At 42.2% G+C, this 19,686-nt stretch overlaps 1 protein-coding gene across 5 annotated transcripts in view; it reads left to right on the top strand.

Annotated features, from left to right (window-relative positions):
* Positions 1–16,264: 16,264 nt before the first annotated feature.
* The window catches only part of PALM2AKAP2 (PALM2 and AKAP2 fusion), a 345,927-nt gene continuing 342,505 nt past the window's right edge, over positions 16,265–19,686 (top strand). The window contains exon 1 of one of the 5 annotated variants that reach the window (XM_084899296.1): positions 16,265–16,339. In XM_084899296.1, the coding sequence (XP_084755422.1) occupies positions 16,335–16,339 (5 nt within the window). In that variant the 5' untranslated portion in view covers positions 16,265–16,334. The remainder of the gene's footprint in view (positions 16,340–19,686) is intronic. The other 4 variants (XM_084899292.1, XM_084899295.1, XM_084899297.1 and 1 more) reach the window with 4 other exon arrangements.

Here is a 19,686-nt window from a genome sequence, read left to right as displayed (position 1 = left end):
AATCACACCATTTGCAAACAGTAGCAAAGTAGATCTATTGCATATAAACCATAAGAAAAAAAAAATCCTAGGAATGACCTTACTATTTGTTTTTCCCTTTATTAATTTCAGATATATAGTCACAAGTGCAATACATTCTACTTATTATTTTTGACCAGAGGTGGAATGATTGCAATACTTATTAGAGGGGGGGAGCCTGAAAGCTAAAATTAAACCAACTGGCTACTTAATTAATCTATTCTGTTCAAGGAGCGTACATTCATTTCCTTTCTTTTATTTAAGAATATAGTCCCCCATGCTTTATGAATGAAAGTTAGCAGCCTTTTTTCAGCTAGATAAATAATGCCAACTGTGGACATTCAGACATTGTCTCCTCTATATTTGTGTCTTTAAATCATACTCTGAGTACCCACTGCTGCTATTCTCTCTTGAAAAACAACAACAACAACAACAACAACAACAACAGAACAACACATAACAACAACTGAAATTTTATAATCATGAAGACCCAGAGAGAGAAGTCTATGACCTGCTAAAGACAAAAGAGCAAGTTACAAGATAATGGGTAATATAATCAAACATCCATCTATATATATGTATATTTATTTGTAATATTTTGGATGCAAAATTGTTATGATTTTTATGAAATATTGTATTGAAATATTTTTTATGATAAAAATAGGTGAAAAAGACAGACTCCATCCTATTAACATTGCCTTTTTCTCTCCTTCTTTTGGGGGGAGGGGTTGAAAGAGGAGATTGGTATGGGAAATTATTAACTTTTTACTTTTTGTTAACAAGCAGTATTCTAGACCCAGTTGTTTCAATGTCTATTAAAATTCCGGCACCATCCTGGCCAGTGTGGCTCAGGTAGTTGGAGTACCATCTTATCCACAGAAAGGTGGTGGGTTCAATTCCCAGTCTTTGCATGTTTGGAGGCAACCAACCAATGTTTCTCTCTCTCTCTCTCCCCCTCCCATCCTCTCTTCTTCCCTCCCTCCTTTCCTCTTTCTAAAATCAGTAAAAAAAATTTCCTCCACCAAAATCAATAGGAAGCCAAATTCCTAGTATTAATGATCAACTTTTCTTTTTGAAAACAATTGAATAATGACAAAATTACTCTCTTCAGGATTTATAAAATAAGGCTAATTCAAGGAGTTTATCATTATTATTATTTTTTTTTTAAAGTATGGACACTAGAAAAAAAGAGAAATGATACTTTGGTAAATTTAGAGGAAAAATTATAAAACTAGACATTTATTAACAATGATGTTTCCTAAAGGGAACAGATGGTGATTAATTACATATTTTTCTTCTTGAATTAATCAGCATCCTTAATAAATATTGGTGCTTTTATCTCCACTTTAAATTCTGTTGCTTATCACAATTAGCTCCTCTAAGAGTTGATAAAAATTCCCAGTTTATAAATATTAGTTTTTGAGAAAACAAATAGGTACACTTTTACAGAGTTAGTTAATAAATTAGATTATAAGGTCTTTTAAAACTAATGGAAAAAGCACATTTCCCAGTTAGCTTTTATAAATAATTTCAAAATAAGTGCATATAAAAATGTAAAATAAGAGAAACTAAAAATTCTAAATATGATTTAAATATGCTGGCTGTATAAGACATTTTTCTTGCTACATTTCTAATGCAGAAAAAAGTCTTAACTATGAGTTTCATTAATAGTCTTATAACTTGGTTAGATAATCAAATGGAAAAATTTGCTTTTAAATATGTTGAAGTTTTTTTTAAATTTTATTGATTATGGTATCATGTTAAAGGTTTTAATATATGATAAAAGAAGAGTATAGAAAACAGATCTTTTAATATTTATAATGAAAATTATAAAATTAAACTGATTTAATTAAATGATTTAAAAATAACTTTCTTTCTTCCTTGTATGCCAGTCTTGGATATATATTTTTTATGAAAAACCTAATTAGTTTGAATTTCCTAAATTCTCTCTATTGATTTTGCTGGGCTGGTTAGATTAACCAACATCTCTTTAAGATTATCAAATTGCAAAGTTTTGTGTTCAACTAAATTAAGTTGTAAAAGGTAATTTCTTTATAGAAAGAGATATATAATGTTACTTGTGGACAAAAACAGCTTTATAATTCTTGATTTTCTGCTTTAGGCTTTGTTTACTGAAGAAAAACCTTGGTTGCTTTGGTTAAAGATAGCAGTTAATAAAGAATGATGAGATTATGCTGGTATAACACAAAAAAATCTTGTATACAAGGTAATGAATATGTTTATCAAGGGAATTGTTACATTTTATCAAGATGGGGAAATATTCATATATTTTATATATAGTCATATACTACCCAGATAAAACGATCATAAACAGAAATGATAGACATACTACAAAGACCTTTTATTTCCTGAGCCATTTGAGAGTAATTTGCTGTTTTGATGCTCTATCACTCTGTCTGATGTGTATGATATTTCCTACACAGCCGTTCTTTCCCTAAAACTACAATACAACCGTCAAAATTAGGAGGTTAACCTATGTTATTACTAAACATTACTCTGGGTAGAGTCAAGCTTTCTAATAATATATATTTATGGGAAGGGGACGCAGTTCAGAATCACGAATTGCATTTGGTTGTCATCTCTTGTGTCCTTCAGTCTGTAACAGTTCCTCACTTTTTCCTTGACTTTCATGACCTTAACACCTTTGAAGATTATGGGTCAGTTATTCTGTAGAGTGCTCCTCTGTTTGAATTTGTCTGGTGTTTCCTCATGGCTAACACAAGTCATTCATCTTTGGCAGGAATACCTCAGAAACGATGCTTGTTCTGGCAGTGTCTCATCAGCTGGTACAGGGTGTCAGTTTGTCCCCTTCCTAGTGATGTTCACCTTGATCACTTGTTAAGGTGATGTCTTCCAGGCTTCTCCACTATGAAAGTTCTCTTCTCAATAGCCCATTTGTGATCCAACCAAGCTATTTTCTTTCTCTCCCTTACCTTCCACCAATCACTCTCTTCCACCTTCTTTTCCTTCCTCCCTCCCTTTCATCACTAATTCATGCCTTTCTATGTTATTCAGTGGGTGGTATTCTGTTTATATCATTATTTCCATTGCCCCTAATTTGGCCTCTGAGACCAATCAGTTCAAGTTGGTTCCTATATCCTTTTGATATGTTCCCTTATTCTTTGAGTACTTCTTTTCTTTCTAGTATAAGTTATTTCAGACACCATCTTATACTTTCCAGTCCCACTTCTGGAATGTGTCATTTCTCCAAGGAACTTGGGCCCCTTTTAATGGCGAATGATATAAGAAATCCAGATCTGGGGCTAGGTGTCCTTATTTTTATTTTATCTGGAAGTCACTACTTCCAGACTCTCTATTTGTGGAAAGGGCTAGAGAGAATATGTGTGTGTACCTTACAAATACACATTATATACGCACATAATTGTATCATGTTTATATCTATATCTACATGTATCTATATCTATGGTATATATATATATATATATATATATATATATATATATATAACCATGAGTTAACACCTCTAGTTCCAATCCAACACTACATTTCACTCTGGTTTTCTTCCTTTCTCTATTAATTACTCCCTTCTCTGATACTGAGAAATGGGGCTTCCATTATCCAGATGTATTTACTTATTTGTTTAAACCGCCTATAGGTGACCAATCTTCCAATGATGCCAGCATCTTCATTTTGACTTGACTGATAGTTAACCCTGCTGGTAATTGTGTATGACATTGTTTGACAATGCCTCCTGTATCCAAAACAATCAAGGCACACCTTGTTCTGATGTACGATAGATTTTAAAAATTTCATTATATATTTTGTTACTTATACAATAGCTCTTTCTATTCAGATAGCCACCTTACTAGAGATTCAAGGGTTCACATCTCTGTTAATAGTAATTGTGTTTTCAGGGTGAGTTGTGATTTTCATATTGTATTAAAAAAAAAGAAAAAGGAAAAAAAAAGTTAATGGTTTATTAGAGGCATTTCAACTGAAGAAAATATGAGTTATTAAGATGAAAGCCTAAATTAAAGAAAATGTCCCAAATGACTGATACAGCAACAAGTAACCATTGTCCACAAGGACTCCAGGATTCTGTAATGAGTAAGGGGTGTGTTAAAATTAAAACTGTTCAAATTTTCAGAAATTTGTACAGTAAAATTCTTTACGTTTAACTCTAATAATAGCAGCACAGCCCACACCTGAAACCTCTCTTGCACTCTCCCCCTATGAAATGGTTACAGGAAGACCTATAAGATTTGCTTGATTTTTTCATCTAACAAACTTCGTTTTCTGTACTCTGATCCAGCCAGTGGTGAGATTACACACATTTTTTCTTGGGTTTCTGTTAATCTCACCTTTCCTCTCCTCAAGTTTGCTGGTTCTGACCTCAGATTGTCCCTGAGGCTCATGTCCTCCCCTCACCCCTGCTTAGTCTTGGCAGCCTGTGCTCGCTTTGGTTTTGGATGTGGCTCCAACAGGGCCGACTGGGGCAAAGGAACATGACACAGAAGCAAAACATATTCTAGAATATTTTTGCATTATAGCACAGCAAGGCAAAGCCCAGAGCTATTCTAAAAAGGCATTGGTTGTAAACATTTTATTCAGATGGAAGAATCCTATGATTTGTACAATGTTATATTTGATCGGCCAATCTGCTCCTTTATATTGCAATTTTAATATTCATTTTAAAGTTGGTATTATTTGAAAGGCTACCCAGCACCCAGATATTTCTCCCCAAGACCAGCCAATGTCTCAAATTTGAACATTAGAGATTCACTTGATGAAGAAGAAGGAATCTTTAAAATATATTTTTGGTCCTTAAGTGCCCTCCACGGAATTACGAATCTCCAAGGGATGATTGTGAGCGAGGAAATTGTGGAGGTCTTGGGATCAATTTCACTTTTCAGAGCCAGACTCTCCCCTACCCTCTATGTTGTTTTAACTTTTCACTTTCTAAGGCTTTGTTTTGGAACTGCTGTGCAAATGACACATATGACTATGGAAAAATGAAAAGGGAAGAAGTTATTTGCATTATTGGAGACAAGCACACTTAGCTCAAGTTAATCTCTGTACGTTGCTTAAGATGCTGGCACAGTGGTCTTTAGCTCGAGTCCAAGAGAGTGCCCAGGAGAAAAGTTATCTGTAATGTTAAGTAGAGCCACAGGTCAAGGGAGGGGGCTCGGAGGCAGGGGGAGTAGATTCAGAAGGCCTCAAGGATAGCTTGGGAGGCAGAATTGCCACTAGTGGCAGAGGCTCTGACAGTTGGAACATACGGGCTTCTGGCTACCAGCTTGTTCATCACACCTACAGTCAATAGGGTGGGCTTCGGGCCAGTCATCTCGGGGAGGGGAAGCTGCAGGGGAGGAGGAGCTGCACCTCTGAGTTCCATGAGAAGTACCCCTACTCCTCTCTGGACACTCATTTGCTTACAGCATGGGTAGGGAATCTTTTTTCTGACAAGGGCCATTGGGATATTTATAACATTACTCACTTAATATAATATAAATTGAACACAATTTATATAAAATTTATGTTGCAATGAAAAAAAGTTCCTGGTTTTATTGAATGATGAGTCCTGCCTATGGTTGCCTTGGTGGGGCCAGACCAAATGAAGGCCTGTGGGCTGGACCTTCTCCACCCCAGGCTTACAGGCTCATTAAGTGGCTTGTTCTGACTTATCCCAAAACCCATAGCTACCCCCTCCCCAAAATCTGTGTATGCCCTGACTCCTCCTGCTTCCTAATAGAACTTCTGATCTCCCCCACACTCACCCCAAATCCATCATCTCATAGCCGTACAGTAAATTGTATCAATCTGCAGGAAAGCGATGAAATGTCTATGTGGTTTGTGAGATTCAAATCCATGACAGCTGATCCCTTAAGCCAGAGGACGTAAAAGGGCAGATATGGCCTCTGATCCAGAAGGCTATTTAAAATTTTTTAGTAGTCACACACCATTTTCTTGGGGGGAGATTTTACACAAAAATAAATATTTTTCTTGTTTTCCTTGAGAATGTTTAGAAAATCTGGACATACCAGGTCTACGTTTCTACATCGTGGTAGTTGGCTGTGGCTACATGGAAATGATACACTCCTAGTTGGTCACAGTCCCCACTGTTCCTTATTGTGCCTCTACTCAATCCACTTTACTAATTTAAAATACATGCCTGGTCTCTGTATGCTAAGTTTGCAAGACTAACCTAGACTTACATCTTAGTTAGGTGAGAGTAGGGTCAGAGAAAATGGCACAGAATAGGAAAAACATGGGGAGGGTTCAACAACAAAATTATTTAAAAAAATTTTTTTTAAGAGCCAGAAACATTAATGAGAGAGAAACTTTGATCAGCTGCCTCCTGCACACCCCTCACTGGTGATGTGCCTGCAACCAAGGTACATGATTTTGACCGGAATTGAACCTGGGACCTTTCAGTCCGCAGGCCAACACTCTTATCCACTGAGCCAAACCAGTCTCAACAACAAAATTTTTCTTTTTCAAAATGTTTAACGGAACACTCACTCCCTGAAGACCACAAAACCTTAGCTAGATCCTGACTTGGATCTACTCACTGACCTATATTTGTGTCAGCCTCATTGAGCAAACATCGGGAATGTGGGTAGAAATATTCTCTTTTACTCTTTGGAAAGAAGCCAGGGTGTACTTCCATTTTTTCCTAAACAATCTGAGAGTTTCAAGACTATGAGATGCCACTGCACTCTTTTCCAAGATTGGACCTCAACCCAGAAGTACTTAACCTCTGCTATTTTCATGTTGTAGAAATAGAGTCGGGGGTGGGAGGAGGGAGTGGGTATGAAAGCACATGGGTTTTAGAAATCTGAGAAGGTGAAATAAAACTATTACTCTTCTTTAAAAGGAGGTTAGATTCATATTTGGCATTTCAATGTGAAATCTGATAGGTGTATCTGGATTGAATAGAATGAAAGAAACATTTTTGGGTTCAAGGAGGTCAGGGAACTGTGAAGAAATATTTGCCCAAAGCATTCATGTGAGCATTTGAGCCAGTGATATGATGATATCTGGCCTGGAGAGGAATTCTAGGAGTGTCAATGAATGTGAGTAACTGGCAAAGTTAATGGGAGGGAAAGGTCAGGATAGTTCATTTGGTTCAAAGAAGGACATTTAAAAACTTTATCTGAGAATGGAGGTGTAAGGGGGAGAAGTGGTAACTAACTGGTAGCTTGGAGACTATCCAGCCTTATTTACTGATCTTTCTAGTGATGAAAAGTTTGTCCCTGAAAAGCAAATGATTTTTTATTGGGACTACCTTACCTAACTCTCTAACACATAACCAAAACAACAACAAAAAAGTACAACTGTTGAATAATAAGTTGCATCCTTTATTTTCCCCTGAGCCCTCTGCTACTACAGTTTCACAGCTTTCAAGAATAGTGCATTGTAGAAAATTAAGTTCAATTGGTCCCTCTAATATTACTTCTCTCCTAACCCTTCTGCATAGCTCTATTGTGAACAGCTTAATATGTTTCAGAGGTCACACAACCAAATACAAGGGGGTCCCAGTCCAGAGGGAAATGATGACAAGCTGCTTGTGTGTGGAGGTCAGAATCCTCTGGTGGCACCTGTAGGCTCCTGTTGAATGTTTCGGCTCAGTTGGTCTTATCACCTTTTACTAAGTCATTCGAGCCGTGAGAATCAGGCTTGATGCCTTTCTCTTAGCCTCGCATTCTGAGTCCTGGCATATTTCTTGACTCTCTTTCCTTTCCATGCCAACTCTTGCTGCCCCAATTTAAGGCCTTATCATCTCTTGTACGAACTATTGCAGCAGCCTTCCAACTAGCATTCCACGGTCCAGTCTTGTCCATCATCCATGCTTTCTTATAATACCAGTACCTTGCTGGATGGAAGCAATAGCGTAAGACTAAGAGGGAGACATCATGATGCACACAACTCCAGATATACCTTCCTCTATATCACAATGAAGTATCTCAATAGCCCCGAGGGAGAAAACGCAAACTATTTGAAATGCAATAGAATATAACCTACACTAACAGATAAAATCAGCTACATCAATCATGAAACATGATTCTGTTTGTTCTGGATCTGTCTCAAAAAATGTAAGGAAATGTAAGCTAAGAGAGACTGTGGGTGTCTCCAATCACGAAGCTCTGCTTGTGGGTTGGAGGTAAGGAGGAATATGGTGTTCGTCATCATCATTCCATCCCTTACTTAAGCTTCTTGCATTCAAGGCCCTCTGGTGATCTTTTTAATCTCACCTTTCACCCTTTCCTTCAGGACCACTGCCTTGCACACTCCCGGGAGCTTGACCACATGGTGTTGTATGTGAGCGATGCCTCTGCAGTTGAATTATACCTCGATCTCCTCTTTGCCTTGCACTCCAGCAATTGGCAAAAATACAGGGGTTGGCAAAAGTAGGTTTACAGATACAGTGGTGCCTCACATAAAGAACGCCTCGCACAGCGAACGCCGCACACAACGAACTTCATTTCATGATTCATACAACGAACTTCGTTTCACACAACGAAGTCGCCCGAGCTTCCACGACCGCTTTGCCCGAGCTTCCACGATCGCTGCCGATGTATTGCATCCTTCCGCGCAGGCACTGCAGGCAGTCGTTAGTCACTGCGCTTAACTTAAGCACGTATCGCGGCAATCGTTCTTCATTACGAATTAAATCACGCACGTATCACGGCAGTCGTCCTTTTAAGTTAAACTCAATATTTTTTTTATATCATGGCTTCTAAAAAAGCAGGAAGGTGATTTCTGTTGAAATGAAACAGGAAATAATTAGAAGGAGTGAATGTGGGGTAAAACAGTGTGACCTTGTCAAAGAGTTTGGCCTCAGCAAGACCACCATTTTCACCATTTTGACAAATAAGGATGCAATCAAATCAGCCAAAGTAGCCAAAGGAGTATCAAAACTATTTCATGAAAAACATAGGTCTTCAATCCACGAGGAAATGGAGAGGCTATTAGCGATTTGGATTAAGGACAGGCAGGTGAAAGGTGACGTAACAACCCAAGATATTATCTGTCACAAAGCCAAGAGAATTTATGACGATCTAAAGAAAAACGTCCCTGGAAGTAGCAGCAATCAAGATAATGAAGAAGAATTCAAAGCCAGCAGGGGGTGGTTTTTTAGATTTAAGAAAAGGTGTGGAATCCACAGCGTTACTATGCATGGTGAGGCTGGCAGTGCTGACAAGAAAGAAGCAGAAAAGTTCTCTATTAACTTTCAAAAATGTATTAAGGATGAAGGATACTGCCCACAACAAGTGTTCAATGCCGATGAAACGGGTCTTTTCTGGAAAAGAATGCCGAGAACCTTCATTACAAAAGAGGAGAAGAAATTGCCAGGACACAAAGCCATGAAGGACAGACTTACCCTTATGTTTTCGTCTAATGCCAGCGGAGACCTCAAGATCAAACCTCTATTGGTTTATCATTCTGAAAATCCAAGAATTTTCAAGAAAAATAACGTTATTAAGTCCAAACTGCCTATCCATTGGAAGTCCAATCAAAAAGCCTGGGTGACCCAACTTATCTTCAACGAATGGATTCTGGAAACCTTTGCTCCTGCCGTGAAGAAATTCTTGCTGGAAAAAGAACTGCCGCTCAAAGCCCTTCTGATACTTGACAATGCCCCTTCTCACCCAAAAGACCTAGAGGAAATATTGCAGGAAAATTATCCTTTTATCAAGGTGCAGTATTTGCCACCAAACACCACATCCATTCTTCAGCCAATGGATCAGCAAGTTATTGCGAACTTTAAAAAAGTCTACACTAGAGCCCTCTTTAATAAGGTGTTTGAAGAATGCAAGTTTGGTGGAGACAATATGACTGTCTGAAAGTTTTGGAAGGAGAAATTTGATGTCCTTATGGCAATACGACTTGTAGTCCTTAGGGGTAGACACAATGTCACATGTATGATTGTAGTCCAGTTCATACCACAGTACCTGACACCATCTTCTCTTTAATCCCTTGCTAACACACCTCTCTGCAGTGCAGATTTCCCAAGGCTGAGCCATTCTTTTGATGACTGAGGTAGGACTCTCTACTCTTCTCACTGGAAGCCCTGCCCTACCTACAAGAATATGACTTATTTCCTATGTTCCCCTGAAAAACATTAAATAGAATACTTGGTTCCACACATATTCCAAAAGTCTAGGTTCACTGTGTATTAATACCATTCGTGGAACATAGATAATTTAGACCAAGTTGTACTGCTTCAGTGTTATCTATTTACTTTTCAAAACTTTCTTTAGCATCAAAGGAAGATAAGACAGATCTACACACTTCCCTGTCATGGTGTGTGTGTGTGAATGTGTGAATTTATATGTATGGGTCATGTTCCTGATCGCTTAGACAGCAACATATACATACACATGAACCAACAGTATTCTACAAGAATGGGGCAGTCAATAAATATGTAGAGAAAGAAATATTTCAGTGGGAACTATCAATTGTAAAGACTTGGATCTGATAAAATACACATCCAAGTATTGTTCAAGAGGGTCTTGCTCAAGGGGAATTTTTTCATTATTCTATTCAACAAATATTTATTAAGAGGCTACTATGTGCTAGGCAATGTTTTAGGGGACATATGAGTGAGCAAAATGTAAAAATAAATCCTTAACCTATAGGGTTTTCCTTCTAATAGGTGCTTGATTGCATTTGCATAATTAATATGCTCTATCCACATTTGTCTTAGAGCAAAAGAACATGCTACCTCAAGAACTAATCCAGGTTACCAGCTTTCAGAAGGGAGAAATGATTTCCAACATTCCAGTGATCCTCCTCAAAGTCAATTCCAAGAGAATCTTGAGGTCCACCTTAAGTAGTGCTACTATAAATATTGACATCTAATATTTGTATCAGGAGATGGAAGTATTTAGTGATGATATTCCTTCAAAGACACCACCAAGTAATCAAACAGCTTCTCCAGCTTCATTCAGCAAAGCAGAGCTGATGGGATTATGCTGCATTAAGTATAGATAGCCTTCTATTAAACATCAGCAAGGGCTTCTAGCTCTCAGCTTAACCAATGTGCAGTGTGTCTGGGTGACATCGGCCTGGTTTCTTTTCAATTGTAGTTAAGGGGAAGCTTTTCCTTGGCAAAGTCCTCTTGATGAGTCCATGGTGTCACCGGATTATCTCTGAGAGGTCATTGTTCATCTTCCATTGTAGGTCAGACTTGGCAGCGGTGAAAGAAATGTTCTTGCTACATCTGTACATACATAATCACGGGCTGTTCTGAACACACACGTCATCTTGTGGGTGGGTGAGAGGATTCTAAAAACGAAAACAAATAGGCCTTTTCAGATTTTTGAGCTAAAAGAAAACAATAAATGTGCTTCAACGATGAGGACGATCCAGGTCAATGGTAGATGTGTCTGTTGGCTTTTGCACTAGGTAACCTGCAGAACCCTCACATCACCAACAGACTGTGACTTCAAGAAGCATCCATGAGTCAGAAGTCAGTGTTGTTAGTGTCTAGTCATAAAGATATGCAAAAGTCAACAGGAAGAAGAGAGATGACCTTTGCTGATGTTTAACCAAAGAAAATAACTGCATTTTGCCAGCATCCTTTCACAATTGATATGCTAATCTTACTCAACATCACTAGAATTATAAGAAGCCATTTGAGGTGACATATTTTCAGAGAGAACTTATTAATGGTAGAAGAAGAGTGAGACACGAAGGTAACAGTGACTCTGTAATAATAACTTTAGTGGAAAGTCTACAAATCAATACAATTCAGTAAATTATTTAATCACACACACATGGCTTACATACATGCACAGCTCTAGATGAATGAATACATAGTTTCTGCTAGAGATAGGTTTCTTTCCTACATATCTTTGTTATTGTTGCTGTTGTTGTTGTTAATCCTCACCTGAGGATATTTTTTTCCTTTGATTTTTTTAGAGAGAGTAGGAATGAGGGAGTGAAAGGGGGGAGAGGGAGGGAGGGGGGAAGAGAGAAAGGGAGAGAAAGAGAAACATCAACATCCATATCCATGTGAGAGAGACATATTGATTGGCTTGGTTGCCTCCTGCACTTACCTGACTGGGGCCAGGATTTAATTGCAACCCAGGTATGTGCTCTTGACTAGGAATTGAACTCATGACCGTTTGGTCTAAGTTCTGATGCTCTAACCAGCGGCCAGGGCTCTTTCCTACATATCTTTAATGGTAACATTATATATATAGTAGTAAAATGCAAAGTTGTACATGTTATAAAATCAATAAAATATGTGAAGCCTCACAGGGACCCTAACTGTGCATGAATTTCGTGCACTGGGCCTTTAGTTGAAAAATAAAATAATATAGAGGGTATCCCCCTAAATGTATACATACTTTAACAGCTGACAATTTTGAAAATGAACTGTATGTTAACAAAAACTGAGTTTATAATCATTCAAAGTGTGCATACATTTTTGGAACACTTTGTATATTCATACAAAAATAAGAAATCCCCCCCAAAACCCTTTATATTAGAGTTAAGAGGTGCCCATTGAAAGGTTTTAGGAGGGGATGACATGATTTGATTTGTGGTTTTGAAGGTTACTCTGCTCAGTTGAATGCGTTAGAACAACATGTGAGCAGAGGCCAAGAGGCCAGCAGAGAGGCTGTTTATGAACAGCAGTGGGGGTGGGGGAAGTGAATGGGCTCTGTGGCTCCTCAGAAGGCAGTCTGGATCAATCTTGTTGAATGACCCACTTATGGGAATTCAGGATTGTGAGAAATCAAAGAGATTCACATCTGTGTGGACACTTCCCTCTCTGTTGTTGGGCTAGGCCGATTATATCAGGAGGACGTTTACGGGTGAAAATGATGAGTGAATTTTGGACATGTTGGGCTTGTGGTGTTTGTGAAGATGCTATACTGGCCTTTGAATATTCAGTTTTGAAGTTCAGGAGAGTGATGTGGGCTGGAGATTCAGTTTTGGAAGAAAGCACATGTACAAGTGGTTAAATCCAAGGAAGTGGATGAAATTGCTCAGGGAGGGTATGTATAGTGAGAAGCAAAGAAAGCTTAGGATAGACCTCGCAGAAATCCAACGTTTAAGAGACAAGTAGCAGAGAAGGGGTGGCGTGGTAGCCATGTGACATTACCGAAGACATTTCAACGTGGAAGGAGTGGTCCTACATATTTACCCCAAAGAAATAAAGAACATACGTTCACACAAAGACCTGCACGTGAATGTTTATGGCAGTTTTATTAGTAATTGCCATAAAGTGGAAACAATCTAAATACCTACCAGCTGGTGAATGGACATATAAAATCATGGCGCATTTGAACAATGGACTAGTACTCAGCATTGATAAGGAATGACCTATACACACAACAACATGGATGATTCTCAGAAGCATCTGCTCAGTGCCAGAAACCAAACACAAAAGGCTATGTACTGTTTGACGCCATGCCCGTGGCCTTCTGGAAAAAGCAAAACTGTGAGGCACATGAATCCATCAGTGCTTCCCAGGGGTTGGAGGTGGAAGAAGGGGATTGACTATCAAGGTTCACAAAGGAACCGTGTGAGTGATGGTGATGTTCTCTATGGTGACTATTTTTGTGGTTTGCATACTCTCCAAACTCATAGACCTAAACTCCAAAAAGGCCGAATTCTGCCATGTATGAATTATGCCTCAACAAGCCCAACTGGAAGTAAAAAACACACACACAACAAATACAAAAAGAGGTGGTCAAAATGTCAAACGCTGCTCATAAGTCACACGAGAGGAATGGGACACGCCCCTTGCATTTGGCATTGACTGGTGAGCAGTGTCAGTGGCATGGGGAGACCGAATGCTAAGGACTGAGCAGTATGACAAAGACTGCTGGCTGCCCTCCGATACCCACGTTTTTGCCAAGGCTCATGACTATGCAGAGTGATGACTGCTTTGCCCAGTGTCCTGGGAAGCGGACTGGCCATATGACTGAATTATGGCCAAAGAGATGTAAGTGAAAGTGTCTTGTGGCCCCTTCTGGAAGCCTTCCTTCAGAGGCAGCTGGCATGCTTTCCTTTGCCCCTTCTTGGCTCCTCTCACCTTTGTGTTGGTTGAAACGCAGGCGTGATGGCTGGAGCTGGAGCAGCTCACTTGGACCATGAAGTGACTTTCGGGAGGGAGAAGAGAAATGACAGAGGAACGTCCCGGCGGAGGGTGGGTCCCTTAGGTCTCTAAGAGCCGCCAAACTGGTCCAGGATTGCGTATCTCTGAACCTTTTAGAGGTAGAAAAACAAACCCCTTGCCTGGTGAAACCTCTTAATTACTCACAGATGAACATAATCCCATATGCTACAGGAGTAGACAGAAGGTGAGCTGTAGAGGCAGTGAGGATGTAAAAACGACGAGTACAGGAGAAGCAACCCTTTCAGGGGGCTTGCATGTGAACGGGGAAGAGCAGAGAGGGGATGGTAGCCGGCGATGGGCATGGGTTACAGAGGGTTTGTGATCTCCCAGTTCACACTAGATTCTGCGATGGAAAGGATCCAGAATCCCTTTCCACAAAACAGCACCGTGACTCTTCCCTGGGTTTGACTCTGTGCCTCAGGTGTCAGAGGGAAAGGAGGAGCCGTGAATCCACCGGGAGCATTTGGCACCGGTCTCCTTCCAGCCCCAGGGCCGCTAACCAGCTAACCACGCTAACCACGCTGATGTCTCCTTAGAATGCCCCTCCGCTGAGGCTTGCACACCCCAGCCCCTCTCCCCTACCAGGCAGGTCTCTCCAGGGGGTCCTTTCCTGAACAATAAAATATGTGAAAAAGGGAAAATAGGTGGCAGGCCCACTTCCCTTTTCCTCTCCATCAGAGTATTAAAAAAACAGCTTTAAGCCCTAACCAGGTTGGCTCAGTGGATAGAGTGTCGGCCTGCGGACTGAAGGGTCCCAGGCTCGATTCAGGTCAAGGGCATGTACCTTGGTTGCTGGCACCTCCCCAGTAGGGGGTGTGCAGGTGGCAGCTGATGGGTGTTTCTCTCTCATCGATGTTTCTTTCTATCCTTCTCCCTTCCTCTCTGTAAAAAAATCAATAAATTAAAAAAAAAATAGCTTGCATATACCATAACATTCACCCAGAATGCACAATCCAACGGATTTTAGTATTGATATATTCACAGAGGTGTTCAATCATCACCACAAGTTAACTGTAAAACCTTCATCATGACATTTTATCACTTGATCTTTAAAGCAGTATCTTCACTGTTTATGGTTGTGTTTAGTTTCCCCTTTCCTCTGTGCCCTGTATTTCTCTTTAAACTGTGAGCTCCACTGGGGCAGGATGTTATGGCCATGCCTGGGCTGCGGCCTCTGCACTCAGCAGACACCACTCACAGAGGAACTGGGCAGTAAGACACAAGGAAGCCTGGCAGGTGTCCCATCTGCGCTTCATCACAGCAGGTGCAAGGCACTGGGCGGTGCCCGCTCTGGAAGTCTCTAGGAGTGGGGGGTTGTAAGGAGGGAATACAGGGCCCAGGGAGGCGCATAACTCTGGGGTGGGGCCTTGGTAACTCGGGAATCCAAATTTAGTATACCTATTGTTTCCAAAGAAAGACATAGGGAGAGGACCGCTGGACGAGATCTTGTGGATGGGCGGGAATGCGCAGAATGCGGAACGACGAGAAGGGCGTGGGATCCCCAAAGTGATGAAACTGCACTAACGTGCCGCAATGGGGCTGGAGTTTTCTCCTTGGGAAACTCAAACCAGTGCCCGCTGGGTTGGCACAATGGCGTTTCCAAACCCGTGCCCGGCCCCATTCGGGGCAGTACTTGCTATTTGCTGAGGCCAGATGCTTCTTTCTCCATCCAACTTCCAAACCACGACCGCTGCCTCCTTGCCACTGCCTCCCTCGTTTCCTTCCATCGTTTCCCATCGGGGTGGTGCCACCCGCCCCGGAAGCCCGTCTCCCTCTCCCGCCCGCCGGGAGGGCTCCCCAGCGCAGCCCCTCGCGTCCCCGGGGAGCCGCCTGCGCACCTGGCGCCTCGGGCGCCCGGGCCCTGCGCGCCGGCGGCCGCGTCTCCCTCCCGGTGCGCAGCTGCCGGCCGCCTCCCTCCCCGACACCCTTAAGTGGAGTGGCTGCTCTAGCGCCCAGCACACCACACTATCCAATTGCTTCCCGTTTTACTCGCAGGCTGGGAGCCGGAGAGCCCGAGCTTTCACTTTCCACCCTCGAGGGGAGGAGAGGGTGCGGGCGGGGAGGGGGGGTGCGCTCGGGGCTCCACCTCGCGCGCTGCGGCCAGAGCCCCGGCTCCGGCTCCGGCTCCTGCAGATGCGAGCGGCGCCCGCGAGCCCTGCAGCCGCGCACCCCGCACCCAGCACCCCGCCGCCCCGCGATGGAGTGAGTATCCCCGCGCTGCTGCCCGGCTCCCCGCATGTTGCCATGGAGACCGCGGCTGCAGGCCGGGCCGGCGCGGTCCCGCCTGGGGATGGGTGTTTCATTTCAGTCCCGTGTGTACACCTGCTGTTTCTATAGCAGCAGCCGAGGCGGCGGCGGGAGCCCCGGGGTGGGGGCCCGGGAGGCGCGTGGTTTTGTGCGGCTGCACCCCTGGGCCTCCTTGCTTGGAGGGAATTGCCTTCCAGGCTTCCCCATCCCTGCCCTAAGCTCCCGCTTCTCGGGGAGTTGGCCGCAATAGCCATTACATCCGATTACTAGCCATGTCAGCATTATTGGACTGCAGTTTTATTTTTTTTATTGTATTTATTTATTTTTTTAAGGGAGGAGGCGTGGGGGTCACTGCGGATCGGAAGCACACTGGCTGGGTGTGAAGCGTGCAATGGGAGGATGACGAGTTAGTGGGTGGTGCGCCCCAGAACTGCAATAACCCCGACTGCTAGAAGCCATAGGTGCTCCTCCTCCTCTTCCCCCCAAATAATTGATTTGTTCCTTGGGTTATTGAGAAAGAAGGCAGAAGCGTGGGAACGGCGGCCAGGGGATGAATGACACGGTGGACACATCATGGGAGGGGTGGAGAAGAGAGGGCAGGCAGGCAAGAGGGGCGCGTTCACCAGAAAAGGCACAGCCGCTGGCTTCAGTGGTGGGCTCGGACCGGGTTCCTCTCCTCTGTCCTCACATCCCGCAGTGGCTTGTTGGTTCCCTTTCCCCAGCTGCTGCTGCAGTGGCCTGGCCGCTCTGACAGGCGCTAGGCTCCCAGGCAGGGCTGGTTTTGGAGTCAGCTGCTCAACCCCGCTCACCCGCTCACTCGGTCAGCTTCTCCTCCTCCTGTTCTTCCCACGGATACTTCCTGACACCGAGGCCAGATGAAATCATATTTCAGCCCCGGGGATAATGTCGTGTTTTCAGCGTCAGGACTTTCATGCCAAACCCAATACACCCTAGATGCAGCTTTTCTCCCTCAGCGTATCTGATTGTGCAGATGCAATTCAATCCTTACCAACCCCGCTGCCCGGGCAGGAGAGAGAGCACGCGGGGAACCTTGGGAGTGAGGCGTGGTAGATGTCAGGCCCCTGCCTTGGCAGCTGCTAGTGCTGCTGATTTCCCACCGGAAATGCAATGCTTCTGAGCCTCAGTTTCCCTCCGTACAGTACACAACGGAGACGAGGATGTTTCTTACTTTCAAGCATTGTTGAGAGGATCCAATACTAACTGTATTTCTTCTAAAGGGCTCTGTAAATTGCGAGGTGTATAGAGATTTAAGGAGCTAATGATGAAGGCTCTGGAGCCAGTTTGCTGGGCTGGAGTCCTTTTTACACTTTGCTGAATAAAATCCATCTCTCTGGGGCTCATGACTGGCAACAGGATTGATAATACTAATAACTGTTTGGTGCCATTTTTGTGAAGATGAAAGGAGTTGATCATTGTAAGGGTCTTAGGACAGCATCTGCCAGAAAGTGAGCTCCATCAATATGCATGATCTATACATGGTGTCTGCTGTCCATTATTTATCACTGTGGCCTCCAGCATTCTCCGTTGACATTTTGTGGGGTCTTGGGTTGTCACCGAGCTATTTTTCCCCTCAGACAATTTATAAAGAAATACAGTAACCGAGAGTAACTGTTCTCAAGATACCATTGCAGATGTGGAGAATCAAGCAGAAGACACAGCAGGCACGGGTGTGCACAGCTGAAATGGGACAACCTGGCCCGGGGCACCCCTATTCTCATTGCTCACTGTCGTTTCCTTAGACATAGAAGCTTAATTAGAGATTCGATGTAGTCATCCCACTGTGTGAGGTTAAAGAGTACCCTGGTTGTTTGTCAGGACGGTAACACTCATCTTTGTCATCTCTCATTAATACTCTAATGTCTAATTTATCTCCCTCCATCACTATGTTCGAATGCTTTCATTTTCCTGTAAGTTTTTGTTACCCCTTTCAAGTCTATCTTCTGGGAAATTAACTTAAAAAAACAAACAATATTTGTATATTTCTTATTCATTCCAATATAGCCTTTATTTCAGTGATGGTTTTATTAATTATTTTCATTTTTTTCCCCTGACTTTGCAGCTCACTGTGCATTTATTTTTTAAAAGTTTCATGTGTTCTAGAATTTCTTTAAACACGTGGAGAAGACTTTCTCTGAAATTTTTATCTATTGTGTTATGTCTTTATTTTGAAAGAGAGAGAGCAAGCGGCGGGGGGGGGGGGGGGGCGGAGAGGGGAGGACATCAATTTGTTCCATATATGCATTCATTGGTTGCTTCTTGTATGTGCCCGGACTGGGGATTGAACCCACAACCTTGGTATATCAGAACCACACTTGAGCCAACTTAGTTACCCTGCAGAATTGCTTATCTGCCTCTGACTTGCCTCTTTTAAAAATAACAATTAAGTGTATAGAAACTATACTTGTTGACAGCTTTGTACTTGTTACTCATTCCTAAGTGGAGGCAATTCTAGCCATACTAGCTATTTGCCAAAAACAAAGCAAACAATCAACAACAAAAAACAAATGTTGGGAGGGATAGTATTTTGGAAAGACAGTGGCTTTAGAAATTTCACCTCATAATAATTCTGCAATATCTTCTGCTCTTAAATAATGATCCCTGATAATGATCAACTCCTTTCATTTTTACAAAAATGACACCAAATAGTTATTCGTATTATTAATCCTGTTTCCAGTAACGAGGCCTAGAGAGATCGATTTCATTCAGCAAAGTGTAAGTAGTGAGTGAGTCAATCACAGCTTACTCGTGTGTGTGTGTGTGTGTGTGTGTGTGTGTGTGTGTGTGTATGCGGGTGAGGGGGATGGACAGATATTTAGTACTTATCTATCACTGTGTAGTTGATTCTATTTAGCACATACAAGTGAAGGGACAAGTTATCTACAAAGGTAATTGTTATTTTCCTTCATTTCTTGCCTCTAGACTAATCCTCTGTGTTAAGTTTTTACATTTCAGGCTTCCACAGATAATAATGTTAGTGGGTTCACACAGTATCTCCATCAGTGTCACTTTCTGCACCACTCTGGTAGGGAACCAGGCCCCCTTTCCTCCCGGCACCCCCCGCCCCCCCATGTTCCCAATGTCTCCCTTGACTTGCTTATGCCACTCCTCACCATTCCAACACCCCGCCTCTCTGAACTCTCTCCTTATGTACAGAGAAATTTAAAAACCAACTGAGCTCTATAGAGGAACATACCACCTTTTAGGGTTGTCCCTTGATTTAATAAAGTTTTTACTCAGATAATTCTTACAGTCTGTAATTTGAGAATCTTGGCTCTTTTCTA

This window comes from Pipistrellus hanaki (genome assembly GCF_964339955.1).
Source record: "Pipistrellus hanaki genome assembly, chromosome: 11".
NCBI lineage: Eukaryota > Metazoa > Chordata > Mammalia > Chiroptera > Vespertilionidae > Pipistrellus > Pipistrellus hanaki.
Note: the sequence above shows the minus strand (reverse complement) of the source record. Positions and strands in the feature narration are given on the sequence as shown.